Below are 19,232 nucleotides of genomic sequence, written 5' to 3' on the forward strand. Positions count from 1 at the left end.
ATCAGAGCTGTAACCCCGCATAATTAGCTGTCAAAGCTGCTTCAAGCTTGGTTGAGTAATACTATTGAAAAGTCAATAAATCATTTGATTTTAGGATTTAGCTGTGTGTGTTTAAATGCAACACGCCTAGATAATATTGGTGACAGAATGGTTTTCCTGTCCACTTTTAAATAAATGTGTAATTGTTTGTTTAATGGTAATGGAGAAATTCGGTTTCACTTTTGAAAATGTGACGTTCAAAACGAAAATAAAAAACTAGGCTATATCATAAATAGGCTTTAAACGATATAATAATAATAATCATCATAATCATAATCATTTTTATTATTATCACTACTTATTAAAACATACATTAAAACTTAAATCATATTTTAGTGGAGAATCTCTTGTCTCAATGTGTGTTCACATGTAATGTGAATGTGCATTTTATTGAAAAGGCACCACAGATGTCTTATGTTGTTGGATTAAATGCACTGAATGAGTGATCTGTCCATAGGCCTTAGTATCAATAAACACAGCACTCAACATTTAAGAAATGCACTGGATTCGAAAGATTATTGAGGATGTTATAAGTAGTACTGATTATAAATTCAAACCTATTTTTGAGAAAAGTGGTAATTTTTCATCACATGACAAAATTGAAATGAGGATGCTCTTTCATGGCACATGTCAAATTTACACCACTTCTTCCTGAATGTGTTGTCATTGTTGTTTATTAAATTTGTGCATAATGGGACAGTGGACAGATTGTCTCATGACTGCCGGTCATGTGTTCAAGAGGAAAGCACCAAAGATCCAACATGAATTGAACAAACAAATCCATAAATACAAATACACCCTTTATGTTACACCTTTATTTAAGTGAGGTTATTTTTTCATTCAAGTCCATATGTTTGTAAATACTGAGACTAAACATGGAAACAATGACAACAAATCTGTAGTGCATTTTAAAATGCTCCATGGCTGGTCAAACAACTTTGTGAAAATGCCAAAATACCAGAGCTGAAAATTCAATGTGGCTAAACAAGTTTGGTCAGTGTTAAAAGGACCCATATTTTCTGATCTATGTTATGTTTCCTCATTAAAAACATATCTGGAGTTGTTTTTTGTTTCACTCACACATTTAACACACAAACGCTGCATATTTTGGCTGAAATTACATGTCAAATGGAAAACACTGTTGATAACAGGAGGTGCTCCACTGTGTTTTTAAACTACTTACATCTTCATTAGAAACTTTTGGATGATTTCAGCCCTGGAATTTCCTGTTTCTACCAAACTAAAGATAAAGAGCTATTAAACTGAAAACAACCACTACATTATGTCAGAAGGTGGAACAGAGCATTTTGAGCTTTGAAGATGTAGACAGATTAATAATAAAGGATTACTCAAATGTGTGCGAATGTAACAAAACACAAATCCAGGTATGTTTTTGATGAGATAACAACATTCTAGCATGTCATTTTGCATAATATCGGACCTTTAACAAAAGAAAAGAAAAACAAAAACAAAAAAAAAATCATAATAATAGGTGTTTCTGATTTAGTTTTGGGAGATTATGTGTAGCGAGAATTTCTCCACAGAAGGACTGTACAACCAATGCCCCTCCCCCATGGCGACCCAGGACAATTGTTATAAAAGGTGGAGAACAAAGCCACTCTTATGCCTTGGGAGATAGGCTGGGCCTATGCATTGGCCAAACTTTTTCCTGCTTTTTCCTGTCACACCAGACATTATAATTTCATAGATTAGGATTTGCAACTTAAAACAGAGAGCTTGCAACAGCCTTCTTGAATCCATGAATTTGAATGAATGCCACTTGATCATGAATATGAAGGTAGATTCTGCAGAACTAGGGACCTCTAGTGGGCAAATTGGACATTGAAACATAGCTACTTAGGAATCATTGAAAGGTGCAATGTAACTTTTTTAGTGAAGAGTTTGCCATGGCCTGCTTTTGTTTTATATCGTCTGGAATCTTCCACAATATGGTGTTACATTTATCTATTGTGCATTTATTTTATTACAGGTGCTTGTATCGCTCAAAACAATGACATGAATTATTATTGCACCCTGTTAGGCCTAGTAGTGTCACCCGCTTCTCTTCATTAAGAGTATGAAAAGCTCAATGCCATACTGTGGAACATTCTAGGCAAAGCAATAACATCTCCATGGAGACAAGCAGTTGTGGGCCCTCAACAAGATAAGTTGCATAGCGCACCTTTAACCACCCAAATAGTGTTTTAAACAATGGCATGCTTTTATGACACACAGATATAGATTTTAATTGCAACAGAAGGTCTATATGTCAATATACAAACCTGAAAGCAAGTACACTCAAAAATAAATGGAAAAATGAATGAAAAAGATGATTGTGCTTTCGACGTGAAACACATTTTTAAACAATTCATGTGACATCAATTACAAAGTAATACTGCCTGTAAGCTCTCTATGGCTGTACAGGGTTATTGAACGAGGGAAAGTGCTCATATTATAGAGCCATGGTTATGTCAGACGAAGGACAACTCCCTTTGAAGGCTATTTGCCGTGCTATTACATATTTACATTTACTTTGCATATCATTTACTTTCGCTTTTCTTCCGACTGAGCTGGAACGCCTCTGGTGACGCCCTTACGTCAGTGATCACGTGTCATTAAGGATCCGCTGAAGTTTGGAAAAGTTGCAGAAACTCGAAGGAGCTCCAAAAGAAGGGCAAAAAAAACTGCCAGGAAACGATTTAAAGCTGCGGGTCGCATTCACCCACGCACACTATGGATTCAATGGCCCAGGTAACAGAACTAACAACTTTATAAAAAACGAGTGTTAATGGCGTCTGTTACTTCGTGGCAGCCCTACACGCCTATTTGCAAACAACTGCTCCCACCATCAGCGTAGTTCTAACTAATTTTTGTGTCTTTGTTTTATTAGAAAGTTTTATCTTCCGGGTTCAGCCTTGACTTTGGACCCTTAAAAGAACCTCTAGCTTTCATACGCGTACTTGAATGGGTAAGTTTTGCCACCGATGCTGCTTCATATAAACTGTGAGTATGCATGTTTTAGAAGCTTGTCCATCCCTAGAGGCAAAAAATACCTTTCAAATTGATTAGGCGTACGTACATCTTGTGACCAACTGAGTGTCCAGCAAGATTCATGCTTTGAGCTGGAACACAGTTTAAGATGTGGTATGCAGTGAAGTCAAATGCATTTATCAGTATGGATATTTAGTCGGGCACTGCATACTATGTAAATATTAATAATATGACTCCAGCAACCAGCCAGACCATAGCTAGAGGGATCTTGGTAAATGAATGAAAATGTAGTATAAATATGTATTGTCTACTTCAAAAGCATGTCACTGGCCTGTTTCCTGTATTGCACTCAGAATATGGAAGTATATGCGGATGTATATTGTGTAACCCTATAAATGCACTCTCTCCAGTCACATGCTATACATGTAACGTGTCTAACTTTATCTGGCACCAGGTGTTCTCCATATTTGCCTTTGCCACAACTGGAGGTTACAGCGGTTCCACGGGCATCAACGTTATGTGTGCTGGCCAGCCAAGCAAGCAAATAATAGCAGAGTTCAACTATCCATTTAGGTGGGCACCCTTAAATGTTTTTTATAATATTAATGACATGAAGAAGGCTTTTTAAGCAAAAATGCCAAAGTGCATGCTCAAATACTGGGTTATGTTTTGCCCAGTATTGCTATAATCCTTTATGTCAATCACTCTCAAAGCTAACTAACAAGTGAACAAACAGCAAGGGCTTCTGTGAGGTGCTAGAGCAAAAACTACACTAAAACTGTTCCACTGAAAATGTTATATTAATCAGAAAGTCATTCTTTATAAAGAATACTTGAAACATGAATCAGTGCAAATAATTAAATTGGCAATGAACAATCTATGGTACTGTAAATTACACACTTAATTTCAATATATTGATCTGGCTTTTTTGTAATGTCTCTTTGCATAGGTTGGCACAGCATCCTTACCAAGTACCCAGCTGTAAGGAAAATGATACCTCTGAAAATACCTACTACCTGTCTGGAGACCGTTCCTCCTCTGCAGAGTTCTTTGTGTGTATTGGAGTGTTCTGCTTCCTGTACAGCACCGCTATGCTTATCTTGTATTTGGGATACCAGCATGTGTACAGGGAGTCCAGCCGCGCCCCAGTCGTGGTATGTTAATACTCTGTAATATAATGCAAATAGACAGTAAATTACACTTGTTGCTTGTTTGTTAATGTGTTTTTGGTCCATATTTCACATTGCAACTAAGCAACAAATTTACACCTAACTGTGTTGACATTTGACCTCAGTAAAGACAGTTGACAGTCATGTTGGTTCTGGTGTAGTCGCATGACTCAATGGTCTGCTTATTGCACTGTACATATAAAAGCCAGCTTTCAGCATAATATCAAAGAGAAGTATGAGAATGTTTATAAATTGATTTTGAGCAGAATTGCTTTTGTATTTTTTCCTGTTTTTTGCTGTTTTTGTTTTCTTAGTCATACAACATATTGTAAGTTATAAGAAAATGGAAACTTAAAGTTAAACCATTTGACCTCTGTCCTATTACTGTGCAAAAGGGAGTGACAGTGTTGTGTTAATGACATTGTTTTGCCTGACCCAGGACCTGCTGCTCACCGCACTTCTGGCCTTCCTGTGGCTGACCTCGGCCTCTGCCTGGGCCAAAGGTCTGACTGATGTGAAGACGGCCACCAGCCCTTTGCTCATTGTCAGTACTCTGGCCGTCTGCAAAAATTCCAAAAACTCATGCACTGCCGGAGTTCTGCCTCACATGGGACGACTCAACGCCTCAGTTGTACGTTAAAGACTAATCCTATATTTTAAACAAAACACAACCATTATTTCATTAATTTTTCATCAACAAAAAGTATAAAATGCAGTAATTTAAACTGAAATATTGTTGATTTTTTTAGTATGAGTATTATGAGTGCTTTATTAGAGAAACTATGAATACTGATTCAACTCAATTATTGGAGTTGTGCTCACTTGTCTACTTCTGTGCTTGTTTCAGATTTTGGGCTTTCTGAACCTTATCTTGTGGGGAGGAAATTGCTGGTTCATTTACAAGGAGACACCCTTCCACAAAGAACCCAATCAGCCCCCTGATGTGGAGGGAGCAAAAAGGCCATCCTAAGTCTTCAGAGTCTGAAACTGTAACTGTTAGAGTTACTGAGCGTTTGCTATTAAGTTTGGCAGAGAAATCGTGCAGTTAACATGTTCAGACTGACTTGCTTTTGCTAAGGGTTGGATTTGTTTGTATTTTGTTTGATACATTTCAGAAATAGCAAAGGAAGAACTAATTTAGATTTACAAGGAAAATTAATATTGGGTTCCCAATGGTCTTTGAGAACCTGGAAATGTGAGAGGAATGTGTCCTGTCCTTAGTCTGTTATCACAAGTTCTTATTATATAAAACAATCATTCTTTAGAAAATGATGCAATCTTATTGATCATAGATTAGGCTGTTCATCGTTAATACTATTACTCTCTAAATTATCATCTTGGGTTTTTGGAAGCCCTTATAATGAAGAAATTGCGGCACTCTATATTATTTGTTTAATTTGAGTTATCTAATATATTTGGTTTGTTAAAATTGTAGCATAATCAAAGCCTAACGTTTTTTTTGCCATTTTGGTGTTTGTGTGTGTGTTATGTGCCCACTCCACGTTGTAATTTAGTAATTCAGTAATTCAATAACAATTTTATACTATGAAATATTTCAGAACACAAATTACATTGCTTGTGAAACATTCTTTTGATTAACTCGAGGTTATTGCCTCCGTATTGTCTGGAAACCAAAACATTCTGAAGAAAATGTGTTTCACTTTGATTTAACAACCTTTTTGCATTTAAACAAGAAAATGTTACGTTGCCAATTTGAAATTATTTTATTTAAATTTTGTGCCATATTTTTTCCTGTTTGGTGTTGGTGTGCACAGACTTCCATGTCATGTTAGTGGTTGAAAGAAATGTAAATCTTTATTAATAGTGTTGTTACAAAGACCTTTTGTTAATTTAATTGACTTGGAACTACTAATTTCAAAAACGTTTTTTATCTTTGCTTTTGTCTGGCTTCTACCTCCACTTTGTCATAAGGGAAGGCGATCTTTGTTGGTTTAATTGTAATTGTTTCCTAACTTGATGGCTTGTGAAGTCTTTTGCAAAGAAACTGTTACAAAATGCTGAGCAACATTAAAATCAAAACTGAATTACTTTTTTGTGGTTATTATTAGGGTATCTTATACAGTACATTCTGCATATTAAACACATTCAAGTGTAAGAGTTTCCATTTTTTTGTGTCCTCATAGGAAATAACTTGCTTACATTGTTTTCTCTTCTATACACAGTGTAGTAGTTTTCACCTTCAGTGTATCTGAATCGGAAGCTCTTAAAGAACTGACTGCAAGTACCCACAACTTAGACACTTACAGACTTGTTGGATTTGTCAAAAGATAGAATATATGTAGACTGAATAATGGGGTGGTGTATGTCAAAGATCCCCTGCATTTGAAGTACTTCTACTTTAATCTATAAAAGTTCTACTGTGAAATGAAATGACCGAAAATGTACAGTTAATACATGTACAATTTAAAAGGCAACATTGACTTAACTATAAATATGCACGTTAGACGTTTATTAAGCATTTCTCTGGGCTGATGTTATGGTTGTAATGCGCGCACATGACCGACGGCGTCACTCGGGAGCGCGCAGGAGCAGCAATGGCCGCTGTGGATCGGCGGATGCCTAATCTCGATGATTTTGTCGGATTAAACTGGAGTTGTTGGGTCGACACGGTGGACATTGAACCTTCGGACGGTGAGTCACAGCCCCTGCTCTCAGTGTCGCCCGAGTTTCTGATTAAAACCACTTCCCACTGATTTATTTTCTCACTCCAACGCGTAAAGACCGACTCAAAACGCAACCCAAACAAAAGATCTGCTGGGTCCTAGCGCTGAGGGGGTTCGTCAACATCCTTCAGCGAAGTACTCTTATGCACATACACAAAAATAAACTATTGTTTTGTCTGAAATAAGTAATTTTGGAGAGCCTGTGTTGGCTACACTATATAGCTTTTGGCAGCGTATGTTCGTTCTCCGTAGCCAGTGTGTACCACAACATCAGCAACACCTGAAGATGGCTAATAGCACTACACAACAAATGCCTTCAGATGTTTTGACACGAGTTATTGGAGTTTGTAACTGATTTATGTGGATTTTTTTCTTATTATTTTGATTCATTTAGAAATTATGGATCAGCATTTTTAGTGAAAATGTGTTTACATCTCATCTGGATAAACCACTTTATGCGTAAACGGCGTACCATCATTGACTCCTTGAACGTTTAAAAATAGCCGACAGTGAGACAAAAAATGGCTATGGATAATTTTATATGGATTTTTTAATATTTTGTCTTTTGTTTATTTAGCATTTTGTGGTTGATCATTCATAATGTCTTTGCATACTATAGACAGCTCATCTATGTATCTGTTTTGTGTTCACAGTCCCGTCTGAAGACACCAAATCTGGGAGGGACCGCTGTGAGACCATGACCCTCAGGAAAGAAGGTGAAAATCAAACCTCTTTTCACGCAATTCAATGAAAGTATGAATCGTCACTATTGCATTGTTCCTCTTTTTTGTGTTTCTGCTCCTCAGACATGCCCATATACGGCCACTGTCCAGCGCAGGATGACTTCTACTTGGTAGTGTGCAGTCACTGTGGGAAACTGGTGAAACCTCAGGCCTTTGAGGAGCACTGCAATCGGAGGCACAGCTCACTCACTAAAACCTGTGTTCCATCCACCTCTATTCCACTACAGCAGTTGCAAACTTTTCGCCCCTCCACTCCCTCCCAAAATGTGTCCAAAGAAAAACAGAGGGACAGTAGGCTCAAAGAGACTAGTGTCCCATCATCCCCCTCCCAGCGCAGGCCCAGCAAACCTATGAAAGAGGCAGCAAGGTAAGATCACTAGAAATGATAATAAATAGCAGGATAATGGTTTAATTCCTGATGCCTGCTTGTGTTTGGGAATGACAGGAAAGGCAGTTGGTGCACCCACAGTTTCAGTCATTTGACACTAGAGCTTATCTCACAATACGTTTTGAACTATGAGTTTGGGTTAATTTATATAAATTATATACAACCCTATAGTATTTAAAGACATACTTAATACCAGCAAAAATATTGCATTGCATTTATAGCATCTTTCCACACAGCCAAAAGTGCAATAGGTGTGACTTTGTATTTTGTCATATATTTATGAGTATTTTTAACTGTTGCTCTGTTTATGTACATGCTTGTTTGTTCACTTTGATTTAAAGTGTGTTTATTTTCTCTCTCTCCTCATTTCCCCAGATTGCCCATTGTGGACAAAATAACTCAGGACAAATTACACCCTGCTTTTCCACAGCGTCCCAAAAGTCACCCCTTGCCTTCAGTGCCCTCACTCCCAAACCACTGTCGCTCCTCTGCCTCCTCCTCCGTCACATTCCCTTCATCTCTCAGACCATCATCTATGAAGCCCTCTGTTCAGAAGCCCACCGCTGCACAAACCACCTACAGCCCCCAGTGTGACACACGGGCCTATACCCGGACACACAAAAACAACAAAACATCAATAAACAAAAAGTGTGAAGATCAAGACAAGAAAAAGCTCAGCACTCAGGAGCCGACACAAATTGTAAGTATTACAAGATGCACTGAACTCAACTTAAACAACTTGTTACTATTGTGGTGTTTATTTTTATGTTATGTCTTTAAAGATGGACATGAATCGACAGCTGAAAACAAAGACTGATTCTGATGTTCGAAATGTAGCCTCTTCACTTCGAGATTCAGAGATGGCTCATGTAAAAAACAAAACCACAGAGTCACAGGGTCCTCCCAAAGAAAACTCAAGTCGCTGCAGTAAATTTACCCTCAACTCCAACAACCACATTGCCAGGTAAGAATAATTACTTTATATACCCTCACTGTATCTACTGTATCTGTTTGCTTATTGGCCCAAACTATGTGTGTATGTGTGGCGATCTTCTACAATTGGTAAAATATGCAAAATAATAATTATACATATATTACTACCGAATACTTGTAGAATGTCAAATGATGGGCAGGGACAAATAAAACTCTATGGGAGACGAGATTTTTTTTATTTTTTTTTTATGAAGAAATCAGAGACAACCTGCCACGAACACAACAAAGTATTGTATTTATCTTCCATAGGCCGAGAGATACCTCAGAAACCACTGCAATGGAGGAGAGCACTGTAGTAGAAGTAGAAGTACAGCCTCCGTATCCATTCAACCAGAGCCTGCCATCCAGTGACAACAGTGACAATGAAGAGGAATGCACTGATGTGCCCTCCACACCCTGGCATCCTAAACCTCTTGGGGTACGCACACTCACAAAGGGACTTCTGGCAGTAAAAATTTGTTGTATATATTAAAATGTGTCTTCTTTACAGCTGTGCACGTTCGGATGTCGTGCGTTTGGCTGTAGTGTCTTCACATTTGATCGACGCTTGCATCACTTGCGGATAGCGCTCAGTGCCATGTTGGAGGACCATGTGAACTCACACTTGTGGAAGTAAGAAGCTTTACGTCAGGATGCAGCCTCTGAATGAGACTTACTTTAAATAGATGCATGGGCTAATCCGCTACAAGGAAATAACTCTGGGTTTTAGTGAACACAGATTAGTGACCTCTCACATTTGGTGTGTAAAGCTAATGATGTAGCAGAAATTGCATCATTAGCATTTTTTTTATTTATGCAGTAAATTAATATGCTGAATTACATTTGCAACAGAATAAAAATTATATATATTTTTTGTTGATATAAGTCTAATAATATGTCTTTTTATCCAGGAAAATGCCTCAACCTGCCTCAAATCTCAGGTCCGCTCATGCTACATCTTCAACACGAGAATCGCCGGTCCGAATAGGAGCAAGGTCCAGTCCTGGTTCATTTAATGTTAAATCTACCTCACTTGAAAGACTCAGAAACACTAAAAATAACTCTAAGAGAACCAAGTCACCCCCCTCTGCCCCCACGATGAGCCCTGGCTCAGGTCAGCAGTCCTCCTCTGCTGTGCAGACTAGTAAGGCTCATACTGGACAGAGGGAGCTTATGCAAAACACCAAAACTGTACAAAAACCTCAGTTATCTCACACCACACCCTCTAAGCACATAGCCCCCTCTAACACACTCATCCCTGGATCATTATCTAAGAAGACGCCACCACTGTCACCTCTACGGCCCTCTGAAAGAAACACCACACTTTTAAATGAATCCCTACCACCAAACCCTTGCCCTGCACGGAGCAAAGGACGACCTCCCGGGATAGTACAGCCCAGAGCAGGTAGCTGTGATGACAGGGCTCTCGTACAGAAAAGAAAAACTCAACCTACAATGACCCCCACAAGCTCCTCACCATCCAAAAAGTGTCCCCGCCTATCACCCCCGTCCCGCTCCAGCCTGTTCTCCTGGAAGAGGGACAGCACTCAGGATGTCTGGCTTGGGGTGTGGAGGAAAGAGCACATCTGAAGGTGATTCAAATTGTATTACAGTTACCTAGATTGGTCAATGTGTTACAAATGACACCTCTGATAAGGCTGCCTCTGCATCACTGCATTGTAATGAATTATACTACAAAATAACTGCAAATATTGTGGGGATTTTTTTTTCTTTGGACTAATTTACTGTTAAATAAACATTGTCCATTTGCTTTTTCATAAATGTGTTGAAATTTGCTGGTTGATCATTATCATAATCATTTGTGTTTTATAGAATTGAATTCTGATTATAATCTTGCACTATTTTTCCTAAATGCCAGACTTGTATTGATTGTCAAAGGTGTCAGAATATGCAGTGTTTACAGAAACATGAAAATCTTAATTTTTCTCCCTTCTCTCTACAGATGACACTCCAGGCCAGTATTAGACCAACCTACAGGGAACCAGCACAGTTTGAGTGAATGAATGTATGTGTTCAACTGTGTTTATATTTGTTGATTTTTATGCACAATTATGTGTCTTCATTATTATGGATGTATAGTATGTGTAAATGTGAAAAGTAAATTTTTGAAATATTTTTTACAAAAAGAATTATGTCTGTATTTAAAAAACAGATAGCACCTCCATGTATTAATCATGCTGCTAAACAAACGGGAACAAAACAATAAACTGAAATTGTGTTTTTAAGTATTTGACATATTGTTTTTATTATTTTTTTCTTCAATCTTTTGACCAGTAGAGGGAGTCCTTTATCAACTCTCAAATCAGAACTTGTCTTCTGCCTCTAAACTGTCATTGTAGTAACATTCTTACTCACTTTCATTATATAATCCCTAGTTTGTTTTATGCTTATTAAAAACAATTTTATTATTAAAAATAAAATAAAATAATAATATGGTTAATGTATGTTGAGAATACGTTGGCTGCAATCAGTCCACAAGAGGGCGTCACAACCTTAACTTTGTGTTCCAAAAAAATATCTGAGCTCCTGGATATCCTAATCTGACAGGCAGAGCAATGTTAGTAAAACAGTTAAACATATTAAAATGAAATATAGAATTTAAAAAAGTTTTTTAAAAATCGGGAAAATATATTTATATATATTTATTTTTTTATTTAAAACAATGAGCCAACACAGGTCTAATACTACATTTTTATTAAGTCTATTGTTATTGAAGTTCAGTAATGCCTACTGGGTTGCATCTATCCTGCAGTCACAGAAGCGAACCATGCAAAGCCATTCCTCTTTAGTTTCGTGGGGCCAGTCCATCCGAGGCAGAAGTCAGCATGCTCATGTCTCGGGAGAGATAGTCAATTAATGCTGTTTTTGTTTTGTGGAGACATTAGATTGTACTGAAGCATTTTACCCCATGAAAAAGATATTCTGATTTTAAAATTACCCCATCGGCACCAGGGACTATCTTTTAAGGAGTAGGAAACCGACGAAGGCCTGAGAAGATGTAATAATCCAGTTATATCCATGTTTATATGAAAGTAGTTATCGAAAAAACAGTCTATTATCACAAAATTGGTCATCTTTCAAATGCAAAAGTCTGACTAACTTCCACTAAATTACAAGACTGCTAGTAGAAATTATAAAGTGATTACTCTTTCTGTTCTGCTTCATGAGTCATCCTGAAGTCACCTGACAGAGCCCCAAAGAGCTGTGCTTTTCTTAAAGTTATTATGGCTTTTTGAGTCAAGTACTGAGTCTGACTAAAAGTAAGTGGTGGCTACATATTCACAGCCCAATACTGACAACAATCTTTGTTACATGCTTCATACATTTGTCATTTTGCAAAATACATCCTCTCCTATAAAAAGCTAAACCCCATAAACCCCACTTGAAAAATAAACATTTATGTCAAGACTTCTCAAACATAGCACAGCAGCAGACAAGATGCCAAAGACATTAGATTACACAAGAAATACACGATACATAGAAAGAACATATTTTTACACAACCAATCAATACTGAACACAGAAAATGGCATACATAGTTACTGTATATACGTGTTAATATGTAGGAAGGCAGATCTGCTTTGAATAGCTCAAAGCCACTATTCTCCTCTGTTGTCCCCTGTGTGTGTGTTAGGATCTCATCAATAGCACTTGAAAATCAACTGTACAATGTGTTACCAATAAGAACCCAGACATTGAATTTGATACACTATAGGCTAAGTTGTATTCAAGACCATTAAGCTATGAATTTAAAGTTTTAACACCTGAGGAATTTCAGATCTGGAAATGCTAAAAACTAAAACAAGTTGTTAATTTAGTTTATTTTTAGCAACATCTGGCATTTATATTGATGTTAGAAGAAGAAGTTATCAAACACATATTGGCCAGCTTTTGATAATCTTCATAGTATCGTCATCCTATTCACTTTTTACTTAAGACAGTTTGGTGTTGATTTGGGCCCATTTTTGTTGAGTAAGTCATAAATAAAGATGACCCATAAAAAGCAAAATATTGAGCTGAAGAACAAGAATATCAGGCTGAAGATAAACCTGGCAACAGACTTTTGCGCAACCAATTCTAGTTTGTGCTCAGATTGGTTTATTTAATATCGTCTGGTGGTATTTTCACCGCTGCCTGTCTATAAATCTCCACCTGGTGTATTCCTATGTGCGATGAGTGGAGTGATTCACATGGCATCACTCTTCATAAGTGTGACTTCCTGTTTCTCTCCCACACAAAAGATGCTGCAGTGGTACACACAGCTACAGACAGCCACCAATTACCAAAAAGTATTTGTGATGTGCGCAAATGTCTTCCAGTCTGACATTTAGAAATCATATTATTCATAAGTAAAATGTTTTGTTTTTGAGATGTGTGTGGTAATGTGGTAAAAATCGTCACATAGGCAGTTTAAATGATTGGGTTCACTGATCTTGTCCCATTTGAAGTCACAGCTGAAGTTTTTGAATGTGCTCTCTTATCCTTTACTGGTAAATGTACTGTGTGAGTTAGATTTCTGTACCTAACAATTGCAGCAGACCCATAAGCAAAATTCTTTTTATCATTTCATTAGAACAAAACATATATATATATATAAAATACCTTTTTAACAGTAGATTGATGGATTGGGACCATACATTCCCTTGTACATTTGCTGGTGTACCCTATGTCCTTCTTAGTACCACTTAATATGTCAATATTCTGCTCTTGTCAGCTATGCCTGAATCCACACCCAATTTCTGACACAATTTTATGAACAAACAATTTACAGGTGAAATTATATTATTCTCGGTAAAATGTTATAATAGCTATATAATACTTATCATTGTTATTGTCTTAATAAAGCATTAACAAAGCTTAATTCATAATAAATACATTAAAAACTCTTGTTATTTCTGCTACTTATTTAGTTAATTTATTATACCACTCATACATTTTTTCTTTGTTATTATAATATGCTGTGAGCTACTGTGTCCAAATAATTTCCTTGTGGATCAATAAAGTTTGTCTAAGTCAAAGTCTAAGTTAATTAAAAATGATTAATTTGGTCACCGCTTTATTAATGTCCTAGCCTTTAACCCTAGCCCCCTAATTACAAAACTTGAATCATAATAAACCATTTGTTCATGCTTTATTAAGGCTAATTAATGTTAGTTATTAGCATCTTATTCTCTTGATGTATTTTGCAAGACCCGTGTGTATTTTGAAATAACGCACTATTAACCACATTACAATTTCACTATCTTCTTGCTAAATACTAACGGCTAAGCTAACCAACAAGATTTTACCCATAACACCCAGAATGGCCTGACAGTCATTATCTGCTTCATCAGTGACAGGACAGAGGGACAGTACAAAGCAAACACAGTGGACTGGACAAGAGGCTATGGCTTATTGTCTCTGTGACCCGAGATAACGCACCTATCTCCTTTGTACAGACAACCTCAGCAGCACCTTCATCCCATCAAACAGAGCAGTTAACATTTAATCCTGGAATACCTTACACTGAGATAGCATCAATTACCTCATGGCTAGAAAATTGTTTTAAATGTGTGATGTGAACTAAAATTTGCAACAATCACTATGTAAATCAAAATATTCTCATTGATATTTGAGATTTTGTGGCATTAAGTGGTTTAAACTGATTACAAAGGTAGTCTATTCTTAATATCTTATACCTACCTACCCACAAAGAAGACAGAAGTATATACAAGTCTCATCTCTGTGAACAAAAACAGACAATCACAGTGTAAGAGACACGAAAGAGCTAATGGAAACTTACTGGCCAGAAGGCTAGGCCCCAGAGTACATATATGGCATAAACACAGCTTAGTAGTGCATATGATAGTTACGGATAAACACAAGATAAATGGGATTTCCATTACAGGTTTTTCCAGTATGGTTTTGTTTATGCTAATGATCAGAGGAGAATGGCCCCAATGGTTCAAATATTACAAGCAATATCTCTAAATGTTTTCCAGCAAAGAGGAACATCAATGGCCATTTTATTAGGTACAGTGTGTGCAGAGTAGCTAGTGAATGTTTCACAGCATTGATCCATTCCGCAGTTTTATTACTACTCTTCACAAACCACATTTGCAATATGGCTACGTCTGATATAAAACAGTAAGTATCATATATCTGAAAACATCTTTACTTTCCCTCAGGTGTACAATAGGCCTCAGCTGGCCGCTCTAAGCAATGACTACAAATATCCAGGTAGTGTAACAGACCACAACAATAAAAACACATGGAAGATGCTGGCCTACAATGAAGACATCCGCTCAACTTAGCACTTATTATGGATGGCTAGAGTGTTTTAACTGTAATAAATGTTTTAGAATAATTGGAGACTATAAAATGTTCTCATAGTGAACAAATGGCAGTCTGCTTCTAGAGCTGGCTAGCCATTGTCATAACGTCTCGGGTGTACTCCACTTAAGGCCCATAGTTACAGACCCCAGTCACATAACAGTAAAAGATGAATTCATATTTCTTGAGTTACACTTTTTCATAATAGTAGATGAGTTTACCTATAGACTGTACAAGATTTCACACAAGAAACAAATATTGAAATGAGCTACAGTGTCGTGTGAATCTAGATTGTTATTGTCATACTTGTGCTACTGTTTTCAATATAAATTCCTACATAAATAGAATAGGTGTACCACTCTACCAAAGATGACTCAGTCTTAATGACAGATGAATCGAAGGCTTCCTGTGTCTCTGGCTATCTCTGTCTGGGCTCTTGTGCAGTAAATGTACCCAATGTTTACATAAGATGCGTGCTATTTTTAGTCCCTTATGAATCGGCTATAGTAATGAGCCAACCATGCATCATATATGTCACCAATCTGATTTGTCACCTCCTAAATTCTCAAGTCTACTTCTAATCTTCCCAATTCACATCGCCATTCCTTCACAGTATGAAAATTAAGTGCTACACAATTAAATGCTGGAGAAAAAAGTCCTGCTTATTGTCTAAAGTATCCCTTGTATTTATAGGTCCAATTTGATGGATTACGATACAAAATATGGTGGCCATCTTGTCCAGTTCAAACCACCATGGGCGTATCTGAGAACACTGAGCTTATAGACTCCGCCACAGACTTCTTTCTCTTGCCTTTCATGAGTGATCCAGCCTCTGCATCCTGTTCTTCCTCCTCATCCTCTTCATCCTCATCACCATTGGGGTTAAGTTTGCCATTTTGCCCCTGGGAGTTCTTGGAGTCGATAAAAGCAACATGGCGGTTTATTTCTGCTTTCAATGCTGGATCCTCATGGGTCGGTGTAACACTTAGCATGGAGGAGTGGATGCTGTCTTCACCTCTGCCTTTGCCCTTGTTGGGACAGCAGAAACAACGGCACGGCGTAAGGTACAGATACATGAGGACCAAGACCACACTAGCTAGACAACCCACTAATGTTGTATACGCTGTGTTAAGAGTTTCCCCACTTCTTTGCATGGTAAAATTATGCACTTTTAACACAATATAGATGGTCTCGTTAAATGCCTCATTTGTAGCAAAGCATGTATAGGTCCCAGAATCATCTGTCTTCACTGGGCTGATCTGCAAACTCCCGTCATGCAGCACTTTCGCAGTTTGGTTACTTCCTGCTATCACTGGTACGTTCCCAGGCAGTGTCCAAGTCTTAAACATGTTCCTGTGCTTTGTATCGCACCCGAGAAGTAGCGTCTGTTCCAAATATGCCTCCCCGTCTTCCTCCTTGAACGTACTGCAATTCATGTAATCACTGCTAAGGTCAAAGGCAGGAACTTGGGTTTTTTGGGGTCCAGGTAAGACACATGTGTAATCATCTTTGAAGTCCACAGCAGAGTTGAGTTTTCGTATGTACCAGTGAGCTAAAAGAGTGTAAAGGTCACAATTACAATGCAAAGGGTTATTGTGAAAGTAAAGGCCATTTTTTATATAGGCAGGGAGGACTCTTAGCTCATCTATGGGCAAAACCGCGATCCGATTTGAAGATATGTCCAATAAACTTAGTTTGTCCAAGCGTGACTTCTCCCTTACAAGCTCTGAGGGGAATCGAGAGATTTGGTTTTGGCTAAGGTAAAGCTTCTGCAAGTTAATCATTGTAATAAAAGCTGCACGGTCAATCGTGGTTATTCTGTTGTTGTACAAAAGGAGGACCTCTAAGTTCACCAAAGGCTCAAAGACAAATTCGTCCAGTTGTCGTAGATGGTTAGAAGACAAATCCAAGTAGCGCAGCTGCTTTACATTCACAAATGCTTCTGATGACAAAAAAGTCATTTCATTGTGGCTAGCGAGTAAGTTATAGAGATTGGGTAGACGGTCTGGTGTCCACTCCGATTTGAGCCTCTTAAGTTCATTGTAGCTGAGGTCCAGAACTACAGTGTAGGAAGGGATGTTGAGTGGGACTTCTGACAGGTTCATCTTGGAGCAGCTGACAATGTTGGAGGCGCAGATGCAGGTTTTGTGGCAGTTGAGGGCGGATGTGTGGGACAGGGGCAGCCACAGCAGGGCAGTCCCAATGGAGAGGAGCCATGTCCAGCTGGGACAGTGGGGGCGCCACTGAGGTAGTGAGTCCAGCATGATGGAAATCCCACTCAAGTTTAAACAAATCCCATTGTTAAAGAGTAGGCTGAAAGAAAGAAGAGAAACAGAATTAAATGTCGTAATGTCAGATAAATTTTTTGATAAATGTCCATTTTGTAAACATTTGCTGGTTAATATAGCTTACATTTACAGTTGTCTTTCTTAACACATTGATTTATCATATTTATTTTTATTTAGTTGATCCATATTTTAAGGCATACATGACACACTGGACTGGACTGCATATGTGCCTGTGTGAGAGTGAGACAGCACTAAATAATCTAATCTAATCTTTTGTTTATGTCAAACCATACCATGTATACCAGTCAACTATCAGGTCTGGTGAGGTCTACAAACCATGGGGCCTCAATAGTATGTCATTAAAACTATCACAAAGCTGCACAGAAACACTTATGCAAGCCTACTGAATAGTGTGAGATTATATTATTATAATTCTGAATGTTTATGTATTTAACACATTCACATGTGCCTTCGTCAATTTTGCGTTTGTCTGCATCAGGAGGTGATTTAAAGCTTCAGAAAGTGTTAAAAGTCTGTCACATGGCACGACTAAACATCACTGTAGTTTTAGACTTTATTGGACAATATGAAATCAAAGAATATACTCTAACCTAATTCAGCAGTGTTTCTGTGGATTGGTTGTTGGTTTCCTTCTGATGTTTGATGTAAACATCACGTCTTCTTAGAGTCGGTGTCTTTGAATACTTTACTGGTTTGTTGGTCACAGTGCATGCGCTTGATTAATATTATGATGCATTCGCAGCTTTCACAAGCATAAACTTTCCCTCTGTGTTCTGCTTTGCACACCTTAAAAACAGCACTAGCATCTTATCCGAAGGTAATTTCTTCTATAAGACACATCTCTTTCTCACACCTCCTCAACATCTCCAAGATACAAGACGCGTTTTGGTAACCTTCAATCAGTTTCATCCGAATCGAGTTAGATGTGAAACATAAAAACACGTAATCTCGCACCATTCACAAAATGTCCTTGTAGACGCGCTGACTTGGCACTGCACCACTCTCCCCGACAACAAGCGCGCAGAACATGGAAACGTGAGTCGAGATGAAGAAGGAAGCAGAAGCAACCAAAGCAGCAGCCTTACCTTGAGCCAACGCCGAAAAGGATGCAGTGTCTCCGGCTCGTATCTACACAGCTCCTAGCTGTTCGTGTTGCTCCATCCAGCCCGTCTGTCTCTTTGTGCGTGCGTCAAGTTCTGAAGACAACGGCGGATGCAAAAAAGAGGAGGGTGAGCACTACACTAGAGATGCCCTCGCCAGAATAATCCACGCGCCATCCAATACACGGTCAAAATTACGCAAAAAACATTACGTAAAGAGCAGCGGACCCCTTTCAGCGCTGACAGGCAATGAAGAAAGGTGGTTTTTAAAGCGCATGCCTAGTCTTCAGTAAACAAGTCGAGATGCGCGGATAATTGGCGTCGTTTGAGCAGTATGTGAGTTTTGTCTGCTCCTATCAGCAGCCAGTGGCCTAATTAGCAGGGAGCAGCCTCCGAGTGACAGCACCCGGAGAAGAGAGGCGCAGTGCGGTGTGCAGAAGCTCCGACAGGCCGCCGCTGTTTGTCCGTCTTTGCAGCAGTCAGTGTGCTTCAGCGAACGAGACGC

At 38.3% G+C, this 19,232-nt stretch overlaps 3 protein-coding genes across 3 annotated transcripts; 2 read left to right on the plus strand and 1 right to left on the minus strand.

Moving 5' to 3' along the window:
* Nucleotides 1-2,630: 2,630 nt before the first annotated feature.
* Nucleotides 2,631-6,244, plus strand: sypl2b (synaptophysin-like 2b). Its single transcript, XM_020930093.2, has 6 exons — nucleotides 2,631-2,790; nucleotides 2,930-3,007; nucleotides 3,485-3,603; nucleotides 3,980-4,184; nucleotides 4,639-4,830; nucleotides 5,047-6,244. The coding sequence occupies exons 1-6, from the start codon at nucleotides 2,773-2,775 to the stop codon at nucleotides 5,167-5,169; spliced, it is 735 nt and encodes a 244-aa protein (XP_020785752.1). The 5' UTR covers nucleotides 2,631-2,772; the 3' UTR covers nucleotides 5,170-6,244.
* Nucleotides 6,245-6,700: 456 nt separating this feature from the next.
* Nucleotides 6,701-11,295, plus strand: atxn7l2b (ataxin 7-like 2b). The gene is made up of 8 exons (XM_055166049.1): nucleotides 6,701-6,851; nucleotides 7,537-7,599; nucleotides 7,690-7,993; nucleotides 8,390-8,714; nucleotides 8,797-8,978; nucleotides 9,257-9,425; nucleotides 9,498-9,619; nucleotides 9,898-11,295. The coding sequence occupies exons 1-8, from the start codon at nucleotides 6,716-6,718 to the stop codon at nucleotides 10,574-10,576; spliced, it is 1,980 nt and encodes a 659-aa protein (XP_055022024.1). The 5' UTR covers nucleotides 6,701-6,715; the 3' UTR covers nucleotides 10,577-11,295.
* Nucleotides 11,296-15,174: 3,879 nt separating this feature from the next.
* On the minus strand, nucleotides 15,175-18,743 carry amigo1 (adhesion molecule with Ig-like domain 1). Its single transcript, XM_020930130.2, has 2 exons — nucleotides 18,713-18,743; nucleotides 15,175-17,631 (listed from the first exon to the last, which is right to left on the minus strand). The coding sequence occupies exon 2, from the start codon at nucleotides 17,580-17,582 to the stop codon at nucleotides 16,062-16,064; it is 1,521 nt and encodes a 506-aa protein (XP_020785789.1). The 5' UTR covers nucleotides 17,583-17,631; nucleotides 18,713-18,743; the 3' UTR covers nucleotides 15,175-16,061.
* Nucleotides 18,744-19,232: the final 489 nt, after the last annotated feature.

The sequence above is a fragment of the Boleophthalmus pectinirostris genome, unplaced genomic scaffold (assembly GCF_026225935.1).
Source record: "Boleophthalmus pectinirostris isolate CB_2022bp ecotype Guang Dong unplaced genomic scaffold, ASM2622593v1 HiC_scaffold_8, whole genome shotgun sequence".
NCBI lineage: Eukaryota > Metazoa > Chordata > Actinopteri > Gobiiformes > Gobiidae > Boleophthalmus > Boleophthalmus pectinirostris.